A 25265-nucleotide genomic window follows, 5' to 3' on the forward strand; every position below is an offset into this window, starting at 1 on the left:
AAATGACATGTCACTAGCTGAGCTCTCTGCTCTTTTACACTGTGAAAATTGGTCGCCTCGCTGTGGACGTGGTGCGTTTTAGACAATGTCGTTGTACCGCCCAGCTTTGCGTCACTGAACAAATGGCCTCTCTATGACGAACCTGTTTTGCTGTTTACTACTGCGGTGACAAGACGAAGGAGGAACTACGATGCAACACTTACAACACGATTTTGTATTTATGGACGACTGCTAATAGTTAGTTGTCATGTCAGAATTCTACTACATTGAATACACATGCATTTTTACAGCAGGCTAAATATACGTAAGCAACGTGACATTAAAACACCGAATAATTTATGTAGATCGGTGTTAAATTCTGAGACCAAAATCCGAAGTAGTTACATATTATGATAACGTAACTTGCTCAAGCTGCTGGAGCAATACCTCACTACCTGCAAATTTTCATATTTTTTGTGTTCATATGTGCGTGAATGCGGGTGGAATATAAAAAAAAGTAACAACTGCGCACGAAAAACTTTTCAACGACTCCTTGTTTTTCACATTTAATTGCGGAACGAGCGGAAATCCCTGCGACGCTGCGGTAACTTTTTCAATACTGGCTATAACCGGTTCAAACCAGTTGGCAGGTACAGGTCCTTTCGTTAAATGTTTCTGAACTCGTGCTTTGCTGCCTGCACTGCACGAAGTTGCTTGAATGATGCAACTAAAGGCATAATTAGAAGGGTTTGCTTCACCTATCTCACAAAAACTCAAGTATACACACAGGATTTTGCTGTACAATTTATTGTTGAAGCAACTACCGAACAATCACAACTACATTCACAAAACACTTCTGTACAGTACAGCCAACAACGTCATTCGGTTGAAGCGAGTTAACACATGAGTAAATGCGGGAATCGCGAGAGATTGTGTGATTTGCGTTCACCGCCAGCTATGTACAAAAAGAGGGGCTTATCAGAGACGTTCCTCTGCGCACACCGTCACCGCTACTACACAACAAACCATCACGCGCACACCGGAACACAATGTAGATCAAAAACAAGAGGGCGGGCGCGGCAAGGTATAAATACATAAAGCACGTTTCGTAATACTAAACGCCAAATTTGCGCACGGGTCTCGCTACGGAGTTTTCGTTTTGTACTTGGAACTGCATCATTGTCGGCGAAAAAATGGGCACAGTACATGGAAAAAAACAAGAACGCTAGGGAGAGGGAAAAAGTAGTAAAACACATCACGTGAAACAGAAGGGCAAAACATGTTTTTAAACGCAAATGCTTGGAAGGGTGTGTGTGAATTTTTTTTTTACATCCTGGACACCAAACGTACGTAAAATCGCTGCAAAGAAAACGCGAAATTCGGATACGAACGCAAAAAGGACGGGAGTCGCGGCACGAAAAATGTTCTTCGCGATTGCAAAGTTTTTTGGCAGTGCAGTGCCGGAGCACCGCTAAGTGTGCCACGCTCAAGCGCTCCACAGCGCCTTATATGGCTTTTTAGGGTTCGAAACGCTTTTTATTGCATGATCGATGTGTGCCACAAAGAGTGGCACGTATGGGCAAGCAGGGGCGCGGCGCTCTGTGCCACCGTAATGCAAGTTATAGCAACACGCGGCTTGGTTTTTTAAAGCATAGGTGACATATTCCACCGCGCATCGCTTCGTGGAACTCTGCATGGTTGAACAACGCACAACGTGTTGGCGTTGATTACAGTAGCAACGACTATTATTAGTAGTATGGGCTTGACAAGTGTAGTACAAAATCCTATTGCACTCGTAGGTTCTTATGCGCATTTGGATAATGACAAAGGATTAAAAGTGCGCATTTAACGTTGAGCTATCATTAACTGTTGTTGCGCTGTTTAAAATATTTTCTGGTGGCGGATTAGGGTGAGTTGTGTGTGTTCTGTTTACCTTACAAACATGCCATACGGTGGGTAACTAACAAAAGAGAAGCACTGATCGCTGTATAAAACTAAACAAAAGGCCCCCGTATATAGTGTGTACCACGTATCATACTAAAACAGTGGTTGCATCGATTAGAAAACGGTTATACTTTGGCCATACGCCGGAGCGCATGTAGGCAGCGTACGTTTTTTTAAGAGCATGCTCGTTTGAAGAAGTTTGAGAGACTTGGTATAAATGTTGGAAGTGTTTGAAGACGCGGCACCGTTCATAGAAGACGCAAGGTATATATTGATCACACAAACACACACAAATACACACACAGACATAGCCTGGGAGAACACTGGCTCGCTTGGTTTGTGCAACGCATCATACGATTAGAATGTGAGTGACGTTCGTGTATATGAGCGGTAAGGAAAAGCACCATTCGGAATTCCGTACGTTCATTATTGAAAAGTAAAAACCACTGCCACTTTTTTAAATGGCCGCTAATCGGCTCTGTTTTGTAGAAAATGTTGTAAGACAGTCCGGTTTTTCAGCTTTGGTTTGGGATAAAAAACAATCGCTAAAATGCAGGCAAGTACCATAGCCGATATGAATGTCGCAGTAACATTTTCTATTTTTTAATTATCCGTATTGTCTTGTGTCACTAAGGACAACCAATCAATTTTGTCCTACTCCGTAAAGGCACAAATAAAATTGTTTTGCGGGCGAGAGCTTGCACTGGAATACGTAACGTCGTTTTTGCTGACGACGAAGCGCAGTGAATAGGAACAGGTCGAATGTTAGGTGTGTGACTTACTCTACTGTGTGTGGAAACTGCATTGCGAGTAAAAACCTTCGTAACGATTAGACAACGACTTGGAGATGCGCGAGAGTCAGGGATCGACAAAAACGGGTTTGTTCGCCACCTAGGATTCGAAATCCGTGTCAAGTACGCGTCAAAAATGCATAGCGGGGAAAAAAATTGGAGGAAAAACACAGGCGAGCAAAATTAAACACTGGGTACAATGGGCGTTGTATAACAAACGACTAATATTTTTTTTGTTGATTTTTTCTTTTTTTGTTTTTTTTTTAGGTAGCATTTTTTTAAACAAAGGCGATTTGCATTCAAAGGTGTTAATGTGTACAAAGTAGTAATGGTAATATTAAACGTTAGAGTAGCGGGCATAAGGCCGCACAACCACGCACTGACGGCGAGGCGAAGCGCGTGTGGAGCACCCCACTAGGGGGCGCATGTCAGTAAAACCGGGTTATGACGCCACGAGTCGACAGTGCCTGACGCGAAAATACTGCGGGAGTCGGAGGGATATTAAAATGTTGAAACTTTCTCCACGGAATACCCAACAACCACTTGCGCGGGGATATATGCTAGAACATACAAGCTATATGGTCGAGATAGTTGTGTAATAGTAAGGGCTTTCCGTTTCTACTGACGCATGTGTGTGTATAGGCGGGGAAGTGCAACTGGGCAAGAGATAGAGGTTTTTCTTTGACGGGATTTTTGAGTGCGCGCCCTTTGCGTGGCCACTATATGTTTTTACACGAGACCGGCGTCGACAAAAATTTGTTATACACCCGATGTCATGGTACACAAAACATTTCAACAGGCAGCGCCTTTGGCCGTTTCCACAGGGGGACAAAATTTATAGGTAAATAGACAAGAAAATGGGACTACGGCGGTTTCTTGTGCACAGTTGATTGGGCGGGGTTGGTTTAGCACAGTCGCCTTAGGTTACTACTTTCAGTTAGTTCACTTTGAATTGCGCAGGAACACAATTTAAAAAAATAACACTTTATACTTTCAGGGTAATGTGAACGTTGATAGCAACCAATCAATACACGTCTATGCCTTTCATGATAATTTAAATGGTGAATGTGCTGATATAGGTTTGAGATATTCCCATAGATTTATTGTTGTGCACCAAAAGGCTACAAAACACCTGAACGCAATGACGCTATATCCATAACTTGAAGAAGTTTTACAAAAATCGGGGGTGTTTACGTGAAGCGATTAATGAAGAGATCGGTTGCTCTGTATATCCTTTAACGCGTTTTATGACCTTGTACTGAAAACACGAAACCGCCACTGGCTATGCAATATATACCATTTGACCGAAAACAAATCTCGCTAAGGGTTGCATTCAATGATACAGAAACTGCAGCAGCTGTACAGACGAGAAGTGGTTCAGGAAGGAGGAAAAATAATGCGAAAATGCGGTTGTCAGTAATAGTAGTGAAAAATACGCAAGGATGGACGAAACTGTTTTTACTTCTAAGGGAGCCTGGCGAAAATGAACTGACAATTCTTATTGCTGTTCGTCACAAATACAACTCGCGATGGCCTTTTCATACTAAGAACCGAATACCACGAAGAGATATTGAAACGTAACATGGAATATTATCGCATGGCTTCTTAGACGCGGCGCGAATGTGCAAGAACTGGATTCGACGACCTAAACACGCCGCTTCGTACAGTGTCGTTACAGCTGGTATCTCAACAATATGATTTAAGACTGCTTGGGGCGCACAGTGCACAGAAGAGGGGGGTAACACACTTACACGGAAATTTAACGCGCGCAGTACAAAAACGGTTGGTGGATGTCGGGGTCAGAAACTGCTGTTCGCGTTCAGGACGAAAATGCTTCAATGATTTGTTTTCTTTTGTATTTAATCACGCGTCAAATGAAGATAATTAGCTCTTTATATATAGAGTAACCTCGGTGATTTATAACTGGTTTGTTGAAGCGATGATGCGCGCGAGAGTTACAAATACTATAATGCACGGCAAGGGGGGGTGATAAGATAAAGGAGCGTGCATAGCTCGTTTGGCACTTTCGAGTTCCGGTCGATTTTGCAATAATATTCGCACTTGGAAGCACTGAAAAATTGTGAGACAGGGAGATCGTGTGGGTGAAGCGACGATTGCTTTGTAACGCGGTCGCCACTGGCTTAAAAAAGACGACGAAACCACACAACGGCAGCGACGCCAATTGCACTCGAACATGAAGGCCACGGGTGGATTTTGTCAGTATTTTTTGTAGTTTTTTGGGGTCCAGCCCGCAGCCGTGTGAAGTACGTAAAATAAAAAAAATAAACACAGAAAAACTCAACGGTTTTTGCCCGCGATCAATTCGAATCCCGAGCGATTTTCAGGTCGGATGTGCAGAAATATGAAAGATTGTGAACTGGTTCTTGGAACCTTAACTTATAACGGAAACATATGTCTTGTCAGGATTTTCCATTTTGTGAAGTTGAAACAGTGATCGCGCGGTTTTCTTTGCAATATACTATTCGAAGTTAGTGGCGTTGGTGGTAACCAACGAACGAGAGATTTGGCTCTTTGCAAGATGTGTTGATATAGATTTTTAGTTGTTTTGAAACAGCGATGATAAGCGGATACATAATAGGACGAAATGCGGATAATCTCAAGTGCGACCTGGTTAAGTGTAGACACTGTAGAAAATCTTGGAGCCGGAGCTTCCGCCAATGAATATGAACCAGATCTGAACGCATCTCAAATTGATATTATCATCACAAACAACCACATCAGAGACCAATTGCGCAAATTAACCGCTTTTTCATTCAGTTTTCCTAAATTTCGTAATGAAAGCATTGTGCAAATTAGTGTTTGTTTTGGTAAACATGTGCGTTCAGATTGTCCTCTATTGGGAGTGGTTATATCGACAAGCTCAATGCGCTTTAGGGAACCCTGCGTTCAAAGTGCTAACACCACGTGGAATAGATAATCGAACAAGCATACACCAGACGTCTAATCAGTAAGAAATGGTCAAAGTGTTCGAACGACATTAGGTAAGGGATTTGGGTGAAAAAAGCGGGCGGGAATACAAAATAATAACAATAACGTTAACGTATCAAGAATGTTTTGTATGCACCTGGAATTACGTCACGCAAATTGGGCGTTTTAACCAAAGGGGCGGGTCCTGCTTACCATATGTATGTATAGGGACTGCGGGGCGATGACAAGAGTACCGACTGTTGATACCATACTGATGGCGACCATACAACAAGAACTAAGAGGAAATCTCGGACACTTCAGAGCAAGGCACAGAACATTAGTTGCTACCCTACGACTAATACACCGTTATCGCCACAGAAACCAATGGCGTGCCACCTACAGGCGACAGAACGACAAGACAGCAACAGTTGCGGCAAAACAGGACAGGACTAATACGTAAACATACACATAAACAGACAGATGGGACAGACTAACACGCGGGTTAAAGCTCACAGTATTTGTGTTATACAAACCGAATGTTTTTTTTGTTGTTTTGTTTGTGGGGGTTTGCTTTAATGGATAAATGAAGATTTTAAGGCACAATACCACACAATGTTCGAAGGAACCAGCAAGCACACATACGTAAAAGGTGGCTCGACGCTGCTCCCAAAAAATTTGTTCGCGTGCGATTCCTGGGGTGTATAAGCTACTGTTTCTGTGTTTTTACATTAGGCGGCGGCAAAACGGAAAGTGTAGAATCGTTATTGCACGTCTCATGGGGATTATTACACGATAACGCACATACGCGCAGTTAACATTGGCTTTAAGTCTATTTGTGCCAACTTGCTTCGCCTGTGAGCTAAATGATGTTCGTTACGACACGGGTTAGGACTTGCGCTATGTGGCAGCGGTGTGCATATATTCGAAACGTACAACGCCTTTTTGTCGGATTCCATTGGGTTGTCATGACGACAGGGAAGAACTAATCTCTTGAAATTAAGAAAACAGTGTATTGCTAAACTCTGGGGCTTTGAAGGGATCGATTATTAAGGTTTTTTTGTTGTTTTTTTACCATGTTTTTCGATGCAATAGATTGTTATTGGACAATGTTCGTGTAAAAACCTTCAACATCAATTACCGGGGCGTTAATTTGTTGCATTGCTTTACCTGACCAAAACACGGCGACAACACTTGCACAGAACAATTGCAAATGGATTATAGCAGGTCTTGCATAGCGCAGAAAGTAAGACACACACTCCTGTTAGCAAAGGGCTGGTACGCAAGGGCATTCATAGGGCCGCGGGTCGTGTCTACGCCTAGCATTGGAAGAACGGGATGCTACGACAATCAATGACAGAAGCCTGGACTCGCACTGGAACGAAACCATACAACGGATCGTTAACACTTCCCCTTTATCGGTAACATGAGAAAACGAACTGCGTGGGGATTGGGAAATGAAACCACGGCGAGAATGCTAAGCACGCGATCGCGGGTTTAGGCGATTTATTTAGCCTGATTAAGTTACCAGATTGTGATTGACGACGACTGTTAAGCGGATGTCTGTCAGCGTAGTTTACCGATAGGCGAGGTTTGCAAAATCTTGAAGTACTATTAACTGTGTTGGTCCACAAACGACACGTCAATTCCGCATTCGCTAGAACATTACCACGTAACGACAAGGTTACATCATACCAGTGTACGCTATAGCAAGTCGCAGGTTGTATGTGCCATCGGTTTGTTTGTCATTTTTCAGTGTAGGCGGGCGTGGGACCTAGTCTGTCGCTAAACAAAGTCACCTTGTAGACACGAAAACACAAAAAAATAATAAGGAAACGCTTTGCAACGGGGATACGTGGCAAGGAACAGCGCGGTAGCACACAGGGAAACAATTGCTCATCGTGCAGGTAGGCGAAAAAATAAAAAAGGATGAACGTTAGAGCACACACACGCAAGTGCGCGCGGCCGTTACATATCTGCACACGCACTCGCACACATCCCACGCAAACAAGCGGAGTGGGACAACTCCGTCTCTCATTTCAAACAATGAAACGCACACCTCGCGCGCGCACACGTCCACACACAACGGCGCGGAGGAATGTTGGATAGGCTGAACGGCCGTGGAAGCAAATCGTTGACCGACAAAAATACGAGACCGCCGCAGCGGTTTGAGCAGCTACTGGGAAGTAGGGAAGTAGGATGTGTAATAATCGATCAGCGCTCACTGACGATAGGAACGCTCCTTACATTTAACATAGGTAACGCATAATTTTTATCGCATTTTTCGTATGTTTTTTTACTCATTGCGGCGGCAAAAAATGCTTCTTGTGCAAACATTTAGTGTAAATTTGATAAAGACGGGGTGCACCCAGGGAATAACTATGGTCGGGGGCGAAACTGTTAAAAGAGGATGAACGGCGATGCAGAAATAAGTGTACGCATGAGGAGTGCAAGCCACGTTAACTCAAATATGGAACAGTTTGTCTGAGAACTCTGGTTACTTCCGGAATACTTAACTCATAGTGGTCCGTTTCATCTAGCAGCGAGCCGATTGTGGCAAATTCGTGCCGCGAACAGAAAACATAAAACACTGCACACGCGTAAAAATACACACACAGAACGGAACGCGCGGCGAAGTCTCGCGCGCGCACAGCTCTTCGAAGTACTAAGGAGTGCTACTGTTATAGGGTGACGAACGAAACGCATTGTATAATAATAAAGATACATGGTAGGGAAACACTGCAACTTTGGTTTTTGGCGTTTAGGGGGGATGGGGGCGACGGTTGCGCGGCCACCAAATCGGAAAAAAGGCAACGGCTGAAGAGAACATAGAAGAAACAAAACAGATTTACTTGCGTTCTGTGTGAACTGTGTTGGAAACCGCGTTGCTCACGGTCCGAGTTGGCCGCTCACATCGCTTTAGGTTGAAGTTGGCGTGGCCTCGGGCATCAATCAGCAGAGTTCACTGCGTTGAGAAAATGCATGAAATTGTGGTTTGAGGGCAAACCGAAGGCACTTTATATAAACAACAATTTGAGTCGCTGGTAAAAAATTTCCGCCCACACAACCTTGCAAAAACAAGCACGCGACACAGTGATAAAGTCGCTTGCATGACCGCGGCAAAAGTCGGTCGATAATTCAGGATGTCCGGAACCAATTGCGGATAAACGTTGCAAGGGGTACGATCAATACGGCAAATCGTACTTGACCGCAGGTTATTGTGACGGAGTTGAACGCAGGTAACTGTAAGTCTTTAATCTCCATTTTATACGATTTAAAATCGAAGCGCAAAACACTTACGGAATATGTTCTTCAGTGTCGACTCGATGTCGCTGAGCGATGAGGCTTCATACCCACTGGGTGGAGTGATGACACGAGGCGACGGGCTCCTACAAAACCGTCGTTTTAAAACGTTAAAAGCAAATATATACGGCGTCACTTGAGTGTCGTTTGAAAGATGTCAAGTGCTACTCAGAGTGGGTTTAAAAGAGCAAACCACAATCGAGATTGTTACAACCCGGTGCAGAACTCACTTTGAAGAGGTTTTTGAACCGAAAGAACCCTCAGGTGGAGAGTTTTCGCCTAGGCTTGATCTGGCCACTGGTCGGGATGGGGCTCTATTGAATGACGAGGTCGGAGCTATGGAACCTGGAAACGCAACAAATACATTAAAAATGCCAAACTGTCCCATATAGATTTTAAGCTCTTGGATTGGTAACACACATTTTTGTGGCATTAAGTTCTCCAGATTTAAAAGTAGCTTACTGGTGGTTGAAAACACACTGGAGCCCCATGGGTCTGAACTCAAAGACGGTGTACGACTGGACGAGTTTGCACCAGTGGTAATTGAGCTGTTGCCCCAGAGAGATGAAGTCCCATTGTAGTTGGTTGAATTGAATGTCCATGGTGAAAAGTCAGTTGGCGACTCTCTCTGTGGTAGTGAGCCTGTTAAGAAAAGAGGCATTGTTTTCATAGGCTCAGTAACACTACATTGAATCACTTCCGGTGGTAGGCAAGAATTTGAAATGGTGCCAGTAGTGATGGGAGAGCGGAAACGGCTCTCCAGCCTTAACACATAAGCTGGTTGCTTGGCTGTGCAACTGTTGTGTCACGTTACATAAACGCTGGGCATACTGGTTCAGTGTTCAGTGCCACAATAACATACATAACACATCCCTTATCTGATTCTGCTGTCAATGTTTACAAATGAAATTAATGTTTAACGAAAAGTTTAAAAGGACAAGTCAATTTAGCTACAATGCTTGTTAAACAAGTATCAGACAAATATTACCACTGTTCATAGGTTTTGAGGATGTTCAATAAATAAACCTACTTGGCCAGGAAGTTTCAGGTTGTGTTGTTGGGGGTGTAGGCTGTTTCCAAGTTACTGGCCCACCAGAGTTGCCGGAGAGAAACTTTTCTTTGCCTTGCTGAATGAAGATTTGCTTCATAGTGTCCAATTCTCCCACACCTGCCATGTATGGACATGATCAGATAACGCAGGTGTAAAAACACACTCGTGTGTTATTCTTCAGGAAATGACTTTAATCCTATTTCCACTACAATGGTTTGCACTTATGCATACTTTAAAGTGTTTGTGTTAAAGCCATAAGGTTTATTACCCCGTCACCTAGTTTTTAACAATGTCACTTGCCAATGAAAAGATTGCGTATTTCCGGATGAACAGATTTGGCAAAAACTTCACGAAAACCACGCAGAAATGATAGTGCTAGATCGTAACGCTGTTTCCAAAGTAACTCAAACAACTCTGACACACAAGTGTAAGCATGCTCTGCACTGTCCTTGTCCAACCCTGAGAAAAGCGACCACAACTGTTAGAGTTACATCACTTTAAAACTAAGAAAAAGTAAATTGTTAGAAAATGTACCTGCAGGGGCCATGTCAGACGCAGGCACATATCCATTGTGGATGAGACTGAGAAGTTTCTGTTCTGCTGATTTCCATTGACAAAGCAGGTTTTCAATAATCATTTGCTGCTCCCTGTTGATGCCAGATGGTGAGGCAGAGGTGGACTCGGAACGGGTCACTTTGCCATTGGTGCCGAAGCCACGAGTGCTGGCACTTGCAGCGAAGTCGCTGGCTGTTCTGGGATCACGTGATTGTAAACCGAATGGATCCACTGGACTTGTGGGGGACTTCCCAGGCCACTGCTCCATTCCAACTGGTTAAAATGATAATGCTATTGTTATTTTTTGAAAAAATGAGTAATGGACAAGTAACAGCCTTAGATTGGGTTTGTTTACAGCATGTTAACTTGGGGCTTGTATGTACCAAGCTTTTCATTACCAGTGCCAGAACTGGCCCAGCTGACAGATCGTGGAAGAGCAGCTGTCTGTTGGGGAATTTCTGTAGGTGGGCGAGCTCCCCATGCTCCAAATGAACCAAGACTTTTTGTTGGCTGCTGGGGGATTTTTCTTTCCAAGGCAGCAGCAGCTGCACAATTAAGTAAACATGTTCGTTTGTGCAATTTCTTACAAAAAGTCACTCTGCTAATTTTGACAAACCTTGCAGTTTGGCAGCATTCCATGCTAGTTGGTCATGGTATTGCGTGCTGAAGTTACCATACCCACGGGTTGGCTCAAAACCATTAATTGTTGGCTTCCAAGGTACTGTCAGAATGTTGTCGGTGGCAGTGTCTCCCCACCCAGGATCTAAAACAAAGGCATTTATCCATTACCAACCTCTAGCATTTAAAGAAATTTGATCTAGAACAAGGGCAGGAACTTACAATGTTGTGACATTGCTGTCTGTGCAGCGAAAGCAGCAGCTTCTGTTTCAGGAAAGCGTCCAACAGTAGACAAGCTTGTTGGAAGACGGTTTTGTTCATATAGCTGAGGAATATAATATTTCATGTTTGCTCAATTGGCATGATATAAAGAAAACAAAAGTGCACGATAAATCACTCACATGCTTTTGTGCCATAGTAGCTCTCAACATTGAGCTATGATTGAGGTCTGCTGCTGCTCCATTGCGAAGCGCTTCCAATTCTTGTTCTAAAAAAGAGATGTGGTGAAGCTCAAATGTAGTTAACAACACCACTAAAAGTCAAAATCATGCTGTACCTCTGCGGAACTGTGCCTGCACAAGTGTGTCATAACGCAGTTTCATCGCTTGGGTGGGTCCACCGATGGGTGGGTAGCACCCAGGATCCTTAACATTAGCTGGTAGGATGGCACTAGGAGTTGTGTTAAGTGTTGTGGCAAAGGAAGTAATGCCAGCAGTAGCTAGGTCTCCAAAGTTTCCAGCTAAGAACGTTGTTTTTTTCATACTTTTAGCTCAAAATTATTAATTTATTTACCAATAATTGATGTAATTGGACCTTTACCTTTAATCTGTTGCAGTTGCACTGGTGTGGCAAGCGGCGGAACAAATTCACCGAACACCCCAATTCGGGACAATTCATTTTTGGGTGGAGGTGGCTTAATTGCCTCTGGGGGTAGTTCACCTGAAAAAAATATTTTTTTGTTATTTAAAAGTTAACAAATGCTGTATTGTGGCAGACAACTAACCTCTGAAAACTTTTCCCATTTCACCCATTGGTCCAATAGGAGGGTAGCACTCGTAATTACTGGGCTTGCTTTCATTTTCTTTTTCATTTTCTGCTGCAACTAATATACAACACCGATAGTAACTGGTTACATTTTGCAACAAGTAAGGCATTAGTCTTTTAAATACCTGGCTTATTTGGTTGAGTCTGAATTTTTGGAGCAGCGATAGTGGGGGGTGCCGTGGTAACAACTGGAGCAGTATGATTGACGGGTGGGGGTGGCTCCGGTTTATCTACTGGTGGCGGTGGTGGCTTTTCGGTCTTCTTCAGTAATGAAAATGGAAATGTTGGTTTGGGAATGTCATCTGTAAACAATTTAAATGGTAAATGCTGCAAGATTTATCAGCAGTTTTACACAGTTTGTACTCTTTTAAGTACCTGGCATGGCAGCTATTTTATCAGTGCTCAAAACTTGTTCCAAAGCTGTGAGCCAATCATTGTAACTGAGGATTTTACTTGCATCGATGTCGAAGTAACAAGCAACTGCATCAAGATATTGACTTGCTGCAAATATAAGAAAGTATTGATCATATGTAAAAAAAAATGCACACATCTGGTATAACGACTATATGTAATAACCGAAGATAAATTTTTACATGAATTTTATCTGTGTGTTTACATTTATTTATTAATAAAAAACAAATGTTTTTAATACCTGTGAGATTCATTACATTGCTAACTGCAATTTGGAACAATGGCTTGTCATCAAGGTGGTGCTGAAAGCATGAAAGACGTGCCTCACTCAAGCTAAGATAGATGAGACCACGTCCAGATACATGCATGTAGGATTCTTTCACCATTTCTACAATATTTATTGATATAGTTAGAATTTGTCCATCTGGCTCCCATGTCAACAGCACAAACATGTACAAAGATAACCCTTACCACAGTTGAGTATTTTTGCAACATTTTTGTCAATCATGGTGGGATATTTTCGTTTGAGAAGATTGTACTTGGTGTAAAGCACAAGACTGACCCAGTCCATGACTGTTTCCATGTTGTCATGTTGCAAGTAAGTGAAGGCGACTGTGTTGCCATCTGCTTGAAGAATAATAATATTAAATAGACATGAAGTTCAAACTACGAAAACAATATATTACCATTAACACCATTCACTCTGTATGTGAGTTGAACGCCATTTTCGTGTCCAATTCTTTTTGAATTGACAACAAGCGTTTCAATGCATTCTACTGGCACCTCCTCATTGCGGATGTCTGACGTCAAATACAGAGTGTCATTTTGCAAAACAGCGCAGCAAGGATAATTTCCTGTTCAATACACAACACATATTAAATGCCTTTACACATGTCTGTCAAGATGTCGATTGTTATATGATTTAGAAGTAAACCTTTGGGCATTGGTCGCGTGAACTGAATTCCAATGAAGGATTTCTTGGTTGCCATTTTAGGATTTTCTGAAGCATCAGCGAGGTTTCCACTGTACTTGCACTTTATCCAGTATTCCTTTCATAAAAATATGTTAAACTCTGCTTGCAGTTTTTACTACAAAGTTTAAACAAAACTAACTTTGAGCTTAATGCCATCATTGCCAGATGGCTGGTATTGCCAGACTGGTGAATTGACCAAAAGTCTGCTATTGGACCTGTTATTTCCATTTGCACGAATTTGTGCAATGTCCTTCTCTTCCCAAAGCTGGGGAATGTTGCTTGAAAGAATGCCTGAATTCATAAAAAAATCATAAAAAATAGAAAAATAAAAAGCATATTTGTAAATATTGTTATTCAGGTATTGCACCTTTTAATGAGCTTTCTGATCCAGCACCACTGTCAGCCAACTGGTAATGATTTTCAAGTTCAATATGGACCAATTTGCAGTCATCACATACAAAGATTCCATATGACAAGACAGCCCAAGCACAGTCTATGGTCAGTGACGCACCACAATCAGCACAAGCTTCATTTCCAGGTTCTTTCAGCAATTCAAGGATGGCCAGTGCCTTTGAAGAATCCATTTGTGACCCGGCGGGCATAGGTAAACTTGGGCGGGGTTGGTATTCTGATCTCAACATGGTGATTTCGGAGTGTTTTTAACTGAAGTTGAGATATTGAGCACCAAACACAAACACAGTGCAAAGTGTGGCAAGCTTCAGCAAATGAGCAAAAGTCTGTGGTTTGACGTGACAAATTGTCTTTGTTCAATGTTCACGCTTGTACCTTCTTTTGAAGAGTCTGCACAATGTAGCTAGCTACTGGATAAGCAATTGTCAATGCACTCACAATTTTTAACACAGTTCGATCATTGCATGTTCAAGCGAATAAGGCGATATAGTACAAAAAATAACAATGTGGATATTATGCATGTGCTACTTTTACAACAACAGTGTTTTCACAAACTTGCCAAAGGGACTTAGTACCTACACTAAAGCAATGGTATATTATACCCTGAGAACAGTATTTTTCTGATATTTTATGGATTTTTCACAAGGTGTACACAAAATTTATGACAGCATGATAAGATAAAAATAAAATGGGCAAATACAACCAACTGACATATGCTGGGGAAGATAAACTAGATTAAACACTGCACTTCCCAGACAAGCAAAAAGTAAGCGAGCAAAGAGACAACTTGGCAGCAATGGAGACCACAGTGTTTGAGATAAGAGGGTAGCTTAAAATACAGAAATATGAAAAGCAAACATACCAGAAACAAGGAAAACTGGCCAGAGTAAAACACACTTTTAAATGTTTAAACTGGCCTGCAAGAAGCAGACAAGCCAAGACGCCCTAATGGAGCACTTGGACAGAAAAAGTGCAAGTGTTTATGCAGTCCAAAAGGGTTAAGGAAAGAGGAACCCTTGGCTGATTTGTTCAAAACGTGAAGAAACTGATTGGCTGAATACCACAATGAGCATTCAAATGGAACCTTTGGATGTTGGCTTCAAGCCAAAAACGTGCTTCCTTAAACTGCTTGCACCAGAGGGTTAGTGCAGAGTCAGCTCTTGAAAACAGCACAATTTGCTGCAAGAAATAGGAATCACTTAATAAAACTAAGAAAACAATAACTTTGTTAACTCAAACACTACTGACAATCAAGCACATGACAATGTCATCTATTTATTTCACAAATATGATCCCTTTTGAGACATGGATTAAACATGCCCCTGCCTTTGCACCAGAAAATAAACATTAACTAGTCACTACAATGCACTGTCGATTATAGAATGATTTTGCAGTAATCTATCTGCTTTTGAGTTTATTTTTAAACTTGTTGTCTCCAAAAATGATTAAACTCTTGCCTTATTTTCAGATAAATCAACAACACAACTTTCACATTCCTATCAAATTAATATCTGTGAAAATATAAAACAAACGCCCTTATTCACATAGACATTTCGTATCGTAACTGGACTGCCTGCAAGGGCTCGCATTCTTGTAGAGAGCGACGCCATTTTATGCGCTTGATTGCGCTAAGTGCGCGCAAGTTTGCGCAACTGAAATGATTCAACAAAATTGAAAATGCGGAACTATTTTTATCTCTTACAAACAATAGCCAACGCCTATTTACCTCGTTTGGAAGTCGGTGAGTATGATAGAAATTTGATTTTGCCGCAGAAAGGCGTCGATTTCATCAAGGACGAAGTTGCAATCGATCACACAACTCTCCGCAGCTGCATACCAAAACGACTGAAGTCCAAGCTTGTGATTGGTACGCCCGACATGACGTCAGAGGCCAGCGCACAGACAGAGCATACGTGCCTTCGCGTTGTCACGTGACCACCATTGGCGCACGCTTCTTTCGCGTTTCTCGAATTATTGTTTCTTTATAGCGCCTCGAACGATTCGGTTGGCAGTGTGTGTGTGCGCGTGCAAAAATGCGACTTCTCCGTCCAGACTCCGAATAATGTTGTGCTGTTGTGGGTACATTGGTGAGATGAACTGCATTGCTTTCTGTTTGCACACAAATCGAAAAGATATCTCGCTATGTTAAACGTATCTAATTGTAAACCACTGAGTATCAGAATACCCAAATTCCACTAAATGATGCTAAAAAGCTCAATCCCCAGGGGTGTGTGTGTTTTATTAGTGCGAAGATACACTCGTGCATTTCTACAAAGGAATTGGTCAACCCATCCAACGCACAGGTTAAATATTTTTGAATGATTGAACCTAGCAACGGAATTGAAACACAACTAGTAGACCTTGTTCCTGTTGGTTTAATTACACACCGTTAGCCTATCCTCCAAACCAAAATATCATCGGAAATAGGTCTGTGTGGAAATGGCAACAACAACAACAACAACAGTAGTAAATAGTTAAATACATATAATGACATAACTATTTTTTGATCATGTGGTTGGCAAAATAGTGAACTACGAGCTTGTAAACAATCAGAAATGATTCATACCCGTGCGTGTATACTTGCAACATGATGAAGAAACATCGTGATGCAACACCCGTTCCATAGTACCCGAAGTCTTGGACATTTCCCAATTTCCCAATGAAATATTTGCGACTCGTTACTCCTAATAAAAGTTGTCATTGAAAAAAATTACCAACATTATTTCGGGGATACCGTACTGAAATCATGTTTTAATGTGTAGTTTTTTAGGGTATTTCCCTTCTTTGGCAATAAGCAGTGAGTGTTCAGTTGGCGAGATCGAAGCTAACTTTGTTGGTATGATCTAAACACAATATTTTCTAGTGTTGTTTAAGATAATTTTCGACTCATTGAAAAAGGAAAGTGTAGTATCGTGCTCAAACATGGTTAAATCTCATAATAAAGTGAGCTTAAAGTTTGACGAGGAGAAGAGAAAAGACTTCCTAACAGGGTTTCACAAGCGTAAAGAGGCACGAAAAAAGCGTGCACGACAAGAAATGGACAAACAGCTCCGTGAAAAACGCAAAGAAATTCGACAAGTTAAACAAAAAGAAATTACAAAGCGATTATCAGAAATTAGGCAAATTAAAGAGGTAAACTTCTTTACAAAAAAAATGAACCTTAACTTTTTTTAAAGACCTGTAAAAAATACATTTGGTTGTGTATGCTATGAAGTCTTCAGTTGTTAATCATGTAATACAACATAGTAAGTGTATGTAGTGCTGATGGATTTAATATGTTTAAATGGCATTTGTTTGGTTTATACAATGTGCTAAACATCTAATATATTCAACCCGCATAACATCACAGGATAACAATCTTCTGGATGAAGGCATTGCTGAGAAACCAAGTGAAACAATTATTGATCTTCCAAATCATGAAGTTACCGTGGTGGAGACTGAGATGTTCGATCCTTTAGCTGAATTTTTTGTTGGAAGCAATGAAACGGAGGAAGATAAATCAACAGATGCAACAGATGAAATAAGGCAAGACAGTATTTAATATGTGTGTATGTTTACCAAAAATTAAATTTTAAATCTGTTTTTTGTTAATATTGTAGAAAAACAACAAAGACAGTCCAAAAGCTGGCAAAAAAGAAACAGATGGTTAACTCTAAGAAAGACAAGTCCTCGCAGCATAAAGCCAACAAAAAGATGAAGAAGTTTTTGAAAAAAGCTCGCCACAATAAAGGCCGAAACAAGTGAATGGAAATCATCATGCTTTTAGCCAAGATTTCGAATACTCGCACTACTAGAGGCACAAAATATGTCTTGGAATTTCAAATGAATGTTTGGATTCATTTGTGTACTGATGTTCTGGAATACAAGACACTTTAGTGGTGCATAAAGAAAGACACCACCTCTACAGAACATAGTGTGATTACTATAATGAAAACTTGGTGGATATATTTTTGGTTTGCGATGAGTGGAATATAAACTGCAAAATATTTCATTGTATGCTCTTTGCAAAGAACACTTAATTGGTTGAAGTAATCTATTGGTACCATATATGTACATAGGCGTCGATTTAGGGGTGACTAGGGTGACATGTCACCCCTCACAAACAAACAGGGGTGACAACGTGTGTATTGTCACCCCTGGATTTCATTTAAATTTATTGTCACAAAAACCACATACATGCGTTAAGCTATAGTTTCAAATGACCTGTATTATCACGGTCACTATCATGCAAACACAAATAGTGTCTCGTGAATTGTTATGCGGCGAAGTAGTTGTTGTGGCATAATGGTAAGAATCGACATTGTTGCGTAATATATTTGTATGTCACTTCATAATTACTAAATCTGCAATAGACCGAGTGAAACAAAAATGTCCCGTGCTGCAACAACATAGTTCGGTGTAAAACAAAGTAACACGAAACGGAAGTTGCGTCGTTTGCCTATATGTTTAGGGCGATACGACTGACGAAATGTTTTTGCGTGTTTCTAAAACCTGGAAAAGTCGACCTTAATATTTTACAAAATGTTAAAAAATCGACGCCTATGTATATGTATAATATGATTTTACCTCGAAGGAATTTACCACCAAGCAATTTAGGCATGTGCTAGAGTAATTGGCGAGCAGTAGTGACAAACAACTGGTAGGGAAAAAACAAATAGGTTGAGTAGAAATATTGAAGAAAATCACAAAATCAAAGCAGTAAAATGAAATGACGAAATCAATGCCCACGAAAATTTTATCATGTAAAATCGTCAAATGTCACAGCAGATCAAGGTTAATATCGTACGATAGATTTATTCACGCTAAAACATATACGTAAAACGCAACGGATACGAAATTGAGACACAACTCAAGCACTTGTGGTGTGTGATGAAAGGGAATACCACGCAGCGGAGTTTTGAACCTGCGAATCAATAAAACCCGAAATCATACTTTTAGCAAGAAAGCACCAGTATCAATGGTGGCATGGCAACGGCCTTTAACTTACCCGAGGAGCATTCGGCCTGACCTTGGAAATTTGCGGTGTTTGCAACATTTCTGCCGTTGGAACGCTGATTTGTACTTTTTTGGTTGGTTCTGTTAAGAAAACAAGTTTAGCAGCGGGTTTGTTATAACAGGCCCATCAACCTACCATTGCGTCGCCTGGCAACAAGGTTTTGTAATCTTTGTTGAGCTTCGCTGTGTTGCTTGTTCAACTCTGATATTCTGTCTTCGAGGCTGACCTAATGAAAATGCAGTTTATATATTTGATATTTGGCCCCAACATTATCTCAGCAAGTTACAAAACTTGGTATTCAGGGCCAAACACTAACGTTGATGTGGGACAAGCAAATATACGCAAAAAAGCAATGTTTTAAGTGTAAACTTCGTATTATTATTATTATTGATAAAATTACTTAAAAGTGAAAAGTCAAAACTACAATATGGCTGTGCAACCTAAGCTGCCTCTTTAGTTTGTTTGCACCCCTGAAATACTTCACAAAAATCCCGTGTGATATGACTAAACGAGGACCCTTGGGAAAAAATGTGCCGGTGCAGGGTTTGAGATCGCATGAAACTGGAAGCCAGCCTTTGTGATTGAAATAACTTAGTTTTGAAACAAATAATGGCGTTCATGCCCACGCCCCTTTTAATAGCCATGACTGGCCCGGGGCCAAGTGCGCTCCACTGGCTGCACCCACTCCGGCGGAGCATGGGGTCAACCCAGTGCAATTGTATATTTTCCGCACCTGGGTTTTCTGAATGCTGCTAAACACAGCTTTCTGTTGAACAGCAACGTGGGGCGACCTCGACATGCTTTCATCCACCGACAACGTGCTCCCACTTTCAGACGCGTTCAAGAAATGAAAGCTCCCCCCATCTTCACTCTCAAGACCACTTTCTTCACACGGCAAAACGCAACCGGGTGACTTCTTGTCAACTTGGACCTCGTGTATCAAAGTGTCGCGTTGTGGAGCTTCGTAAGTGGGAAAGTTGGTCTGAAGGCGGGTGGTTCTGGAGGCAGGCAACTTGACGGGAAGCGATGCCAAACTCATGCTGTCGGTGGACGACGAGCAGCTATCAATGATTACAGGTTGGGGTTGGTTTGTGAAGCTTGTTGCTTTCTTGGAAAAAGCCTGCACAATAAAAACACAGGTTATATTACAAGGTACTGTATTAACTTGGTGGATTCATTTGTGTGATGGATTTAGTTGTTTATAAAGAGCAACTAAAATATGGGAGATACTTGTATTATAAACAGCTAGTTTATGTATTATAGAAAATAAAGTAGTTTCCTTTTTCCTTCAACATGGATTAACCTTCTGGTCACACCTGAATTAATTTTTATCAAAATAAATTTGTCACTTTTTGGGTAGCTTTTGCAATTAACACACAGTATATGATGCCTGGTGTTACTGCAGGTTTTACTCATGTATACCTGGGCTTGGCTGGTTAACTCTTGCATTCTCTGGTGCGCCTCCTGGTGCTGAAGTTTCAAGTGCCTTAGGTGACTCTCTACAGATGCAATGGTTTCAGCTGCTTCCTGTGTGGCTCCTGGCAAAAGTGCTTGTGGGAGTGGCAGAGGTTGTGATGCTGAGGGCATTGGTTCAGATCTTTGCTGCAAGAAGTGCATTTACTAAGATGCATTGCACAATAAACTAGTACAAAGTATAAATTCTTATGAAAGGAACAAAGTTATGTAAAAAAACCCGCAAGTCATTTGTTATTTGTATAATTTGTCGAAAAAATGAGATATTGAGTCTTTGTTGCCCATGAGCCTGTTTCGTGATTTTGATACTTTTTTAAAAAGGTTCTATATTATGAAGGAAGAGCTAATTTTTTTAATTTAATCCTACTAAATTTTCTAAAAAGATTTGTTGCAAACTACAATAATTCCGGCGACACTAAAGCGCATTTTAGCAAGACAAAAAATAACCAACTTACCTGTTCATTTTTGCTTTTTAATGCATGTAATAGTTTAAGCATATCTGTTTTCAGGGATAATTCTTCTTCGTCCTTGCTCTTGTTGTGCTGTGCCTAGAAAAAAACACAGAATAAGTTTGAAGAGAAATTTTGACTATGAAGTCAGTATACTTCTTGAGCAACAAGCACCAAATCTTCTTCCACAATTTCCCCAGGTTTCTTTTCACCTTCTTCCATTATATTATCTAAAAGAAAAAACATCCAAACCAGGATATACAATATTGTTGTGTATATATCAAATATTTAGAATAAATACTGTTTATTTACACTTTACCCAGTTTGCTTTTTATTTCACCGAGGTCCTTTTCTACTTGCTGAATTTTTTCTTTAAGTTGACTCTCATCATTGCTCTTGGTGATGTTGTTATCTGATTTTAATTTATCAAATTCTTTTTTCAAATTTTCTTTCTCTTGCTTGTTTTGCTTAATCTAAATCAGATGGATTTGAATTTAACAACAGTCAAATTTTTACAATTTTGGCTGGTTTGATGCAAATAATTTGTGATTTACTGCAAAATATTTTAAAACTTACGATCAACTATATTTTTATCTCTGCAATGAACTAAATTTGTTTCAATAAAGTTGCTTATTACCTGTTTTTGAGAATTCATTAATTCCAGTGTCAAGGCATCGGTTAAAGCAGTTTGATGGTCAAGTTTCTGTTGCACGTCGCTCACAACTTTTTCTAAGTTTTGAAGTTTTATTTCCCCCTGTTTTAATGGCAAAATGCATGTATTTGTTTAAATAAACTCTTTGTTACACAAATATCCAAACAAACACAATATAAAATATTATTCAAAACTTTTAATCAAGTAGTTTAAAAGAATTGAAAAATACAGAACAAAAATGACATGACTGTTTTGTTGATGAGTATTTTTGCATTACATTGATCATGAGAACATACACACTATGTTTTTCCCTAATATAACATTGCAGTCACAAACAAAACTGATACATACCTCATTGACATATCCAGTTAACCTTGTAACTGCATCAATTAATGTAGCAGTAAAACCAGCCAAACCATCAGATGGAGGAGCTTGATCGATTGTTGGGCAACCTTTTCTTTCCTCAAGATCCATGATGCCTTTTTGCACTTTTGACATGGCACCTTTATGCACATGGATTTGTTACTTGCAATATTACTTCAACAATGCTAAACTGTGGAAATTATTTTCTATTGTTAACAAAGGCTTTAAATAATACACAAAGACAATTAAAACAATGACAAAAATCCAAGCAAAAAAAAAATTATTTCTTATTTATTTTACACAAACTGGAAACTTAAAACCAGCTACTTGTTCTCTGATTGCAATGACATGAAAATAAAGACCGGAGATTTAGGATAAGTATCTAACATAAAGTGGGTTCTGCTGTTTTGTGCATCAACAAATGTTGGTTGAGTTCCACCTATCACACAGTGTAATTGTAACAATACCTTTTAAATCATCGTAAGTCATGTTACAATTTGCCAGATTAGCCCGGGGTTGTGGAGCACTTGCAATAATTGTGGACGCCGTTGAGTTGTTGATTTTCTTCTGCAGCTTTGATGTGTCCTTTGCCAGCCCAACTATAGTTTGGTCAATTTTTCTGCAACAAAATCATGTTCAGTTTAGGTCAAACACCATAGTTAACAAAATGAGGATAAAGGACTTCTAACCTGATTTGTTTCATTTTTGGGTCCTGATGTTCATCACCAGTTGTATCATCCCCATGTATTGATGAGACTCTTGACAGTGTTCGTTTCACTTCCTCAGTGCAATTAAGAGCTGATCGCAATTGTTCTTGTTTGGCCTCAGATTTTTCAGGGGTCCGCTCTGCAAAGTGTTTAAGTTATATACTAGCTTTTTTCCAATATTGTTATTTTACAACGCAGAAGTAATGCCATGCTTTTGCATAGCAAGGCAGGATCGCCCCACTGCGCAGGCCCTTTATATTTGGCGATCACAGCTCTAATATTCTTCTGATCATAAGGTTCACAGGCTTCGCAGCCAATGCAATGCAGCCAAGCTGGATCTGCTTTGGTCGCAAAGCCTGTGATTGTGAACTTTGTTATTTTACACATTTTTTTTGATTTTATTGCACTTTTATTGCAAAACAAATTGACTTTTAGAAAAATTATCAAGCAAAATATTTTTGAAAATATAAATAAAAAAAATAAATATGATTAATGAATAAAAACTGGATCAATTTAAAAAAACCAAAGGGAATTTAACATATAATTATTGAAAAAAATAAAGTGGCAAACTAAACTGTACGAACCTTTTAACTTGCACAACTGTTGGTCAAAATATCAATTTCAAATATCATTTACCTTGCTGCTGTTTGCTTGGATGTTTGTTCATTGAATCTTTCAACAGACTGAGAAACCTATCGCAATCAATCTTTGACTCAAATTGAACATCATCTTCATACTCACTTTCTTCAGAATAATCCTAAATCATGAGAAAAACTTTAAGCTGGTTATCAAGTAAGGAATACAAATATATTGTAAACCCAATTCTGAGGTCATAATGATCACTGTATAATCATACTGGAGGCCAAAATGTATGGTTATGTGATAGTATTTTGCCATGATTACAACATTTATGTCAAATTCAGTGGTTGTCAACCTGTCGTACACACTTAGTGGGACACAAGCTTTAAGTTTGGATCCTATTTGAAGTTACATGTGGTAAAACAAAATGGATATAAATTTGAAAAAACAAATTTGCACAAATGAATATGCACATATTTAACTCCCCTAGTTTTCACATAAATTCTGTTTTATGGTATTTGTTGTACATGTTATGGTGTATCAGTATGTTTTATACTTTGGCTACTAACCAGATGTATGATACATAATAACAGTAAAAAAATTGTAGGTGGTACACAAATATAAAACATTGAGAACCACTGTTCTAATGTATAAACAGCTTGAGTCAGCCAAACAAATATTGCTGAAAAAGTTTACGTCATCATTCAAGGCTTGACTATCCATGACAGAGTCAGACAAGGCATCAAGCTTTGAAGGTTGTTCCGGGTGAACTTGCACAGGAGGAGCCAATCTTTTTCCTGGTGCCAAAGTTACATTTGGATGACCTTGAAACAAAATAATATTTCTCCTTAGTTTTCTTGTAACTATACAAGTATTTTACTGATAGACAAATTTCATGATCTTGTTACCTGTTTTTCGAGTTGCGGAATCGTGAAAAATGTCTTTCACAGAATGCATAGTTTTATCAGACCTTCTTAGAACCTCATTCAGATCATTGTGGTCATATAAAACCTTGTGTTAAAAAATATACTTTTGCCTTTCAAGTGTTCAATAAAACCACATGTATCTATTTTATGAACAACAAACCTCTCTCAGTACAGCAAGTTTCCTCATTTCCAGTTCAACTTGGCCTGGGCTTAACATCAAATCTACTGGGATTCCCTGCTGTCTTGCCTTTAGCTCCCTTTTAGCAGCATCAGCATTTTTTGACTTGTGTCTTACTTTCTTTTGCAACTGCAATTATATACATAAGGTGGCATGGTTGCTTGGCAGCATGTCACTTCTAATTGTGATAAGTGCTCTCCTGGCAATAAGCATAGATTTTATTTGTTTAAGCACATTATTCCACATCTAAAAAAAATTAATGGGTTGGGGAATTGCGGACACATCGTCCTTGGAACTTACTATTTCTTCCGGAGATGCTGCGTGGACAGTCAAGTCATTTACAGTGGCCTAAAACAACGAAACAAAAACAATTAAATTAGGAATGTCACATTTTTGCCACACATGCTGTTGCTGTATACGATACGTACATCCCACTCTGGGTGATGAATAGGTGCTGGTTTTCTTCTTGGGCGCCTTTGCTTAAGAAGACCTTTTCTGGTGGTGTGCGTGCGATGAAACATAACTTGTGTTGCTAAAAACCTTACAGTAATAAACGTAAGCAAATGAGCAGAATTCCGTTGCCGCGACAAATCATATTTCAGTCGAACGTTAAAACCTATTGAGATGGAACAGTAACTACTAGAGTGGAACGGGTCTGAAAACAAAAAAATTTACTATGTTGCAATACGGTTGGTTTTGCTTTTTGTGTGGACTAAAGGTTGTGTAACAAAAATTTTAAGTTTGGCAACGATTTTGAAGTTTTACCACAACTTCGGCTTGTACTTAAATAGTCTGTTTTTCTGGCACAATTAAAACGTAACTTTATATATCGACGTTTTGCCTGTTGTCCAACAAGCCTTCCTCAGGGTTTAAAGAAGGGGGAAGCAGTTTACCATGAAGACCAATAAATGTTAAATCCAAAAAATAATCTTGAGGA

At 40.1% G+C, this 25265-nt stretch overlaps 3 protein-coding genes across 3 annotated transcripts; 1 reads left to right on the forward strand and 2 right to left on the reverse strand.

Moving 5' to 3' along the window:
- Positions 1-776: 776 nt before the first annotated feature.
- On the reverse strand, positions 777-15872 carry LOC145899551 (uncharacterized). The gene is made up of 23 exons (XM_082988394.1): positions 15732-15872; positions 13962-15184; positions 13734-13885; positions 13556-13670; positions 13308-13475; positions 13093-13245; positions 12863-13009; positions 12586-12711; positions 12336-12512; positions 12170-12268; positions 11980-12105; positions 11723-11905; positions 11568-11653; positions 11389-11491; positions 11165-11311; positions 10947-11093; positions 10528-10821; positions 10294-10452; positions 9973-10110; positions 9405-9584; positions 9173-9287; positions 8940-9028; positions 777-8604 (listed from the first exon to the last, which is right to left on the reverse strand). The coding sequence occupies exons 2-23, from the start codon at positions 14233-14235 to the stop codon at positions 8588-8590; spliced, it is 3195 nt and encodes a 1064-aa protein (XP_082844520.1). The 5' UTR covers positions 14236-15184; positions 15732-15872; the 3' UTR covers positions 777-8587.
- Positions 15873-16808: 936 nt separating this feature from the next.
- On the forward strand, positions 16809-17991 carry LOC145899114 (nucleolar protein 12-like). The gene is made up of 3 exons (XM_082987831.1): positions 16809-17137; positions 17355-17530; positions 17605-17991. The coding sequence occupies exons 1-3, from the start codon at positions 16928-16930 to the stop codon at positions 17747-17749; spliced, it is 531 nt and encodes a 176-aa protein (XP_082843957.1). The 5' UTR covers positions 16809-16927; the 3' UTR covers positions 17750-17991.
- Positions 17992-18420: 429 nt separating this feature from the next.
- On the reverse strand, positions 18421-24915 carry LOC145898696 (uncharacterized). The gene is made up of 18 exons (XM_082987261.1): positions 24757-24915; positions 24629-24676; positions 24311-24457; positions 24133-24235; positions 23921-24048; positions 23282-23402; positions 22628-22784; positions 22406-22557; positions 21927-22078; positions 21561-21677; positions 21243-21396; positions 21080-21153; positions 20930-21022; positions 20424-20603; positions 19735-20121; positions 19137-19227; positions 18993-19081; positions 18421-18908 (listed from the first exon to the last, which is right to left on the reverse strand). The coding sequence occupies exons 1-18, from the start codon at positions 24847-24849 to the stop codon at positions 18855-18857; spliced, it is 2340 nt and encodes a 779-aa protein (XP_082843387.1). The 5' UTR covers positions 24850-24915; the 3' UTR covers positions 18421-18854.
- Positions 24916-25265: the final 350 nt, after the last annotated feature.

Source organism: Ascidia mentula, chromosome 4 (assembly GCF_947561715.1).
Source record: "Ascidia mentula chromosome 4, kaAscMent1.1, whole genome shotgun sequence".
Classification (NCBI taxonomy): domain Eukaryota; kingdom Metazoa; phylum Chordata; class Ascidiacea; order Phlebobranchia; family Ascidiidae; genus Ascidia; species Ascidia mentula.